Here is a 6,725-nt window from a genome sequence, read left to right as displayed (position 1 = left end):
GAGAACTACTGCTCTGAGAAAAACTTCCCAAAAGAAGGAATTTAGTGAAAGCATATTAATTTAAATATTTAACATGGAGTTGTTTTTCGTGAAGTAGGCAAACTAAATCTTTAGATAAAATTTTAACATCAAGAACAGATCAATATGGGCAGTTGCAGTCTTGCTCTCCGAGTTCCTGTCTCCCTCCCCACGCTGCCTGCCTGCCCAGTTAGCCTCCCAGACCCGCAAAGGAGATGGGCCCAGTGGAGGGGTGCCGCCTAGGCTCCAGGGGCAAGAGGCTACGGCAGGAGCCAGTGACCCTCATGATGTCTGGTGAGACAGGAATTTCTGCCTTCCCTGAATCAACCTTTCACATGGGTGGGGCCATCCATGGAGCCCCTGGCCCGATTTCACAAAGACCTGAGGTACACGCTCTCCCTGGAGTTCCCCAGGGGCTACCTTTATAATGCACCCACTGTGAAGTTCCTCACAGCCTGCCACCACCCCAGTGTGGACACCCAGGGAAACATCTGCCTGGACATCCTGAAGGACAGGTGGTCTCTCCTGTATGATGTCAGGACCATCCTGCTGTCCATCCAGAGCCTGCTAGGAGAACCCAACAGTGCTAGCCCTTTGAACACACATGCTGCCGAGCTCTGGAAAAACCCACAGCCTTTAAGAAGTATATGCAAGAAACCTACTCAAAGCCAGTCTCCAGCCAAGATCCCTGACTGTCCAGCCTCTCTTCTTGTGTTATCTTTTTATTTTCTTCATTTCTGTCTAGGACTCTGTATCTTAAGCTGTGGTGTCATGTTTGTTTTGTTTCTGTTTTTTAAATTAAGTCTCTGGTTGAGCCCTTGTGATGAATATATTAAATAAATACATTGTTTTTTTTTAAAAAAACAAAACAAAACAAAAAAACAGATCAGTATGAATAAAAAGTATCACATGCTATAGGTGAAATCTGACGTGTTGCATGCTCTGAACAGCACAGGTATTTATAATGGATTTTTCTGGTTTTATATGCTTGACAGGCTCTACTCATGAGAATTAGTAAGCAAACATTTGAGAGCTACACCATATAGGAATGTAAATGAATACACATAAATTCCATTGCATGTTAGAAGCACAGTGGCATTAAATAACACCCTGTCCAATTCCTTATTTTATAAACACCAAAAGAATGATCTCTAACAGTTTTTTTCCTGTTAAATTTTTTTTTTTAAGATTTTATTTATTTATTTGACAGATGGAGAGAGAGAGAGAGCACAAGCAGGGGGAGCGGCATGCAGAGGCAGAAGCAGGCTCCCTGCTGAGCAAGGAGCCCGATGTGGGACTCGATCCCAAGACCTTGGGATCATGACCTGAGCCGAAGGCAGATGCTTAACCAACTGAGCCACCCTATTAAATTCTTATATTAAATTCTAGGGGGGCGGGGCGTCAGGCCAGCTGAGCTATCCCGTCAGACCGCGCCAGTTTGAATGAAAGCTCCTCAAGATGGCGGCGGCTGGGGCCGAGGCGCGAGGAGCTTGGTGTGTGCCTTGCCTAGTTTCACTTGATACTCTTCAGGAATTATGTAGAAAAGAAAAACTCACATGTAAATCGATTGGAATCACCAAAAGGAATCTAAACAATTATGAGGTGGAATACTTGTGTGACTACAAGGTAGTAAAGGGAAGAGAACCTAGTCAAGTCACTGGGGTAGGAAGGCAGAATTCTAGGGACCATGGTGGCCACAACAGCAGTCTGAGGGATAAATCAAAATGTTTGGTGTTAGGTGGCTTGAGTGCCTGCTACCTAATCCATTCACGGAATATGGAGTATTATCTTGTAAAATGGAAAGGATGGCCAGATTCTACAAATACTTGGGAACCTTTGCAAAATCTCAAGTGCCCATTACTACTTCAACAGTTCTCTAATGACAAGCATAATTATTTATCTCAGGTAAACAAAGGCAAAGCGATATCTCTAAAAGACAATAACAAAGCTTTGAAACCTGCCGTTGCCGAATATATTGTAAAGAAGGCCAAAGGGTAGCTCTGCAGAGATGGCAAGATGAACTCAACAGAAGAAAGAATCATAAAGGAATGATTTTTGTTGAAAATACTGTTGACTTAGAGGGCCCATCTTCAGACTTCTACTACATTAATGAATACAAACCAGCTCCTGGAATCAGCTTAGTCAATGAAGCTACCTTTGGTTGTTCATGTACAGACTGCTTCTTTGAGAAATGTTGTCCTGCTGAAGCTGGAGTTCTTTTGGCTTATAATAAAAACCAGCAAATTAAAATCCCACCTGGTACCCCCCATTTATGAATGCAACTCAAGGTGTCAATGTGGACCCGATTGTCCCAATAGGATTGTACAAAAAGGCACCCAGTATTCTCTTCGCATCTTTCGAACTAGCAATGGCTGTGGCTGGGGTGTAAAAACCCTTGTGAAGATTAAAAGAATGAGTTTTGTCATGGAATATGTTGGAGAGGTAATCACAAGTGAAGAAGCTGAAAGACGGGGGCAGTTATATGACAACAAGGGAATCACATATCTCTTTGATCTGGATTATGAATCTGATGAATTCACAGTGGATGCAGCCCGATATGGAAATGTCTCTCATTTTGTGAATCACAGTTGTGACCAAAATCTTCAGGTGTTCAGTGTTTTCATTGACAACCTTGACACCCGTCTTCCCCGAATAGCATTATTTTCCACAAGAACCATAAATGCTGGAGAAGAGCTCACCTTTGATTATCAAATGAAAGGTTCTGGAGATATATCTTCAGATTCTGTTGACCACAGCCCAGCCAAAAAGAGGGTCAGAACTGTGTGCAAGTGTGGAGCTGTGACTTGCAGAGGTTACCTCAACTGAATTTTCAGGAAATAGAGCTGATGATTGTAGTTTTGTTTTTTTCTAATGTTAACATTTCAAAAAAGTATTTGGGACTCTTCTCATATTATCAAGATTATATGCTATGTTAATTTACAGTTCATATTTCAAACTATTGGCCAAATGTATTACTGATGCTTCTGAAGAGAACACAGGGTCACACAGACTAGTTTGAAATACACATATTTAGTAGATACCAAACATGAAAACTATTTACATATGAGCATATACATAACATAAAAAGTCTGTGTGAATAAAGAAATGCCTCCTTCAGTGTTTAAAAAAAAAAAAATTCTAATAGGTGCCCCCTATTAAATTCTTCGGTGTCCTTTTTCTTTTGAATAATTAACAATTTGTGGGAAAAAAATACATATAGTCCAAATTCATAATTAAACTATCTCTTGTGGTTGAGGAACTTAAAATACTATGGGAATTTAAAATATAAGGTCGAGAGACTAAAATTGAGAGTGAACCCACGAAGTTCCTATAAATAATTTTATATTTACTAAAAAAATGGAGACTGTTCTTCAAAAGGGAGTATCAAAATTGAAATAGTGTCTCATTCTCAGAGGCATGGTTTAGTTCCATTTGCATGTTCACCTCCCCTCTGGTGTTATGACTTGAAGTTGTTGACTCCAAGCATACTGTGATGCTTTTGATAAAAAAAGCTATTAGTGACCTTTTATTTTTTTATTTTTATTTTTTAAAAAATTTATTTATTTGACAGAGAGAGACACAGCGAGAGAGGGAACACAAGCAGGGTGAGCGGGAGAGGGAGAAGCAGGCTTCCCACTGAGCAGGGAGCCTGATCCCAGGACCCTGGTACCATGACCTGAGCTGAAGGCAGACGCTTAATGACTGAGCCACCCAGGCGCCCCTATTAGTGACCTTTTATTTTTATTATTTTTTAAAGATTTTATTTATTCATTTGCGAGAGAGACAGAGAGAACAAGCAGGGGGAGAGGCAGAGGGAGAGGGAGAAGCAGACTCCCTGCTGAGCAAGGAGCCCGATGCCGGACTCGATCCCAGGACCCTGGGATCATGACCTGAGCTGAAGGCAGACGCTTAACCATCTGAGCCACCCAGGCGCCCTTTTAAAGATTTTATTTATTTATTTGACAGAGAGAGAGAGTGAGAGCAGGAACACAAGCAGCGGGAGTGGGAGAGGGAGAAGCAGGCTTCCCGCTGAGCAGGGAGCCCGATGTGGGACTCGATCCCAGGACCCTGGGATCATGACCTGAGCCAAAGGCAGATGCTTAACGACTGAGACACCCAGGCGCCCCCCATATTAGTGACCTTTTAAAACTCAGTTCTGTGTGGCTTGTATGGCCACCCTCCATTGGCCCGCTTACCAATGGCCAAGCTGGGTTTTCTCAAGCCCCCCTTTGAGTGTACCAAATTATGTATGGCTTTAGCTAGCTCTACTGGGAGAGCTGCATGCAGTCTGCAGGAGCAGAGTTCTGACACCTGGTGGCAACCATTTTCCAACTTCTTCCCTCCTGTGGCTCCAAGGTTTTACTCTCCTTCTGTTTCTTTTCTCACAAGGCTGCATGGCCAAATTCTCTATTTTTACTCAGGCTTTTATTTTAAACCCCCTTTTCTAATCCTTTACGGGAGTGATTTAACATCTTTCTTATGAAAGCTAAAATCTTCATGGTTTAGGAAAGGATAATGGGTGTTCTCTGGGGTGAGTAAGAATTTCATGGGTAGGGAGGTTTACTGCATCTACAGAACATGTTCCTCCTGACACATTTTTTTCTTATTTTACACATCGAAGGGAAGAATGTGCAGTCAGCCAAATAGTCAACAACTTACATCCATTTCAATCAAGGAGGGGCGTTCTGAATTATAGTCAGTTTATTTGTGTGACTCCTTTGAGTGTTTTTATTTCCCTTTTGCCATAAATTCTGTTTTTATATACAACCTATGTGGAGTTCTGTTTTCATAATTTTACTTACATATTTACTTTAGCGAGCCGCTTTGCCATAGTCAGAAACTGAAGTATTAGGCCACATAAACTTTTTTCTGAAGATCTCAAAGTCTTTGGCCATTGTTACATCTCCTTGTACAAATAATTGTTATCCTACTTTTGGTTGAGGTGGAGAGATTGAGAAATTACCTAAAGTCCTTCTAAGTGGCTCAGAGATCAATCAGTAGCTGTACTTCCTATCATCTAGGACAACGCTTAGCCTTCACATTCCTGTAACAAGCCATTCCCCAGGCTTCAGGCCTTAGAGCTCTGTTTCTTTTCTTTTCTTTTCTTTTTTTAAAATATTTTATTTTTATTTATTTGACAGAGAAAGAGCACAAGCAGGGGGAGCTGCAGAGGGAGAGGGAGAAGCAGGCTTCCCACTGAGCCGGAAGCCCAGTGCAGGGCTCGATCCCAGCACCCTGGGATCATGACCGGAGCCCAAGGCAGATGCTTAACCGACTGACACCCCTGGAGCCCTATGTCTAAGTACTTTCATTCTCAGAAGAGCTTCTTACAGTTTGAACTGTCACCTTTATGACATGTGGTGATTTGCACTTTTGGCAGAGCACTAACTTGAGTCATTAAATGTCTCAGGCTGGTGTGGTAGCTTCTTAAGTAATAGTGATAACAGCAACCGGCCCAGTGCCCACATAGCACCACAACTTCTTTATTCTTTACTTGTCATGTAGATAGTAACTTTCTGGCAGTGATAGAAACAGTCCTTCCTAGGGAAATGTCTGTTGATGGTACTTATGATGAAATGAAGTCTAAGAAGAAGATGAGCTTTCCTAGCCTGAGAATCAGAAGTTTTATTGTAGGAAAAATTATCCTGTATGACCTCACTTACTTCTTCAAGCATTTTGCCCAGGATGTTAATGGTCTTATGGAGACTGAAGAAAAAGAAGGCTTTTATGACAGACTTCTTGAAAAACATACACTGTAGCAATTTCTTTGGGATTCCACTAGATTGAAAAATTTCTTTATTGCAAGATTTATAATGTTTAATGTATTGATGTGTGTATTTAATTTCTTTTTGTATCTTTTGTTATTGAGGCATAATTGACGTGTCATATTGGTTTCTGGTGTACAACATAATGATTATATATTGCAAAATGTTCACAGTAAGATCTAGTTAACATCCATCACCACACACAGTTACAATTTTTTTTTTCTTGTGATGAGAACTTCTAAGACCTCTTAGCAACTTTCATTTTTTTTTTTATTATGTTCGGTTTGCTACTGTATGGTACATCATTGGTTTTTGATGTAGTGATCAACAGTTCATTAGTCGCGTGTAACACCCAGTGCTCATCACCACACGTGCCCTTCTTAATACCCACCCCCAACCCCCTCCCTTCTGTAACCCGCAGTTTATTTCCTGGAGTCGATAGTCTCTCATGGTTTGTCTCCCTCTCTGATTTCTTCCCATTCAGTTTTCCCTCCCTTCCCCTGTGGTCCTCCGCTCTATTCCTTATGTTCTACATATGAGTGAAACCATATGATAATTGTCTTTTTTTGCTTGACTTATTTCATTTAGCAAAATCCCTTCCAGTTCCATCCATGTCGATGCAAATGGTGGGTATTCATCCTCTCTGATGGCTGAGTAATATTCCATCGTATATATGAACCACATCTTCTTTATCCATTCGTCTGTTGAAGGGCATCGCAGCTCCTTCCACAGTTTGGCTATTGTGGACATTGCTACTATGAACATTGTGGTGCAGGTGCCCCTTCTTTTCACTACATCTGTGTCTTTGGGGTAAATACCCAGGAGTGCAATTGCTGGGTCATAGGGTAGCTCTATTTTTAACATCTTGAGGAATCTCCATACTGTTTTCCAGAGTGGCTGTACCAGCTTGCATTCCCATCAACAGTGTAAGAGAGTTTCTTA

At 41.4% G+C, this 6,725-nt stretch overlaps 1 protein-coding gene and 1 pseudogene across 1 annotated transcript; both read left to right on the top strand.

Moving 5' to 3' along the window:
* The first annotated feature begins 233 nt into the window (after positions 1-233).
* Positions 234-710, top strand: LOC113925723 (annotated as a pseudogene).
* Positions 711-1,414: 704 nt separating this feature from the next.
* LOC113925008 (histone-lysine N-methyltransferase SUV39H2-like) lies at positions 1,415-3,137 on the top strand. The gene is given in 4 exon segments (XM_027599475.1): positions 1,415-1,654; positions 1,793-2,002; positions 2,005-2,282; positions 2,284-3,137. Coding segments are annotated over 4 exon segments (1,227 nt in total). The 5' UTR covers positions 1,415-1,476; the 3' UTR covers positions 2,845-3,137.
* Positions 3,138-6,725: the final 3,588 nt, after the last annotated feature.

The sequence above is a fragment of the Zalophus californianus genome, chromosome 2, assembly GCF_009762305.2.
Source record: "Zalophus californianus isolate mZalCal1 chromosome 2, mZalCal1.pri.v2, whole genome shotgun sequence".
In the NCBI taxonomy this organism is placed as follows: domain Eukaryota; kingdom Metazoa; phylum Chordata; class Mammalia; order Carnivora; family Otariidae; genus Zalophus; species Zalophus californianus.
The sequence above is the reverse complement of the archived record's forward strand: the minus strand, read 5'-3'. Positions and strand labels throughout refer to the sequence as shown.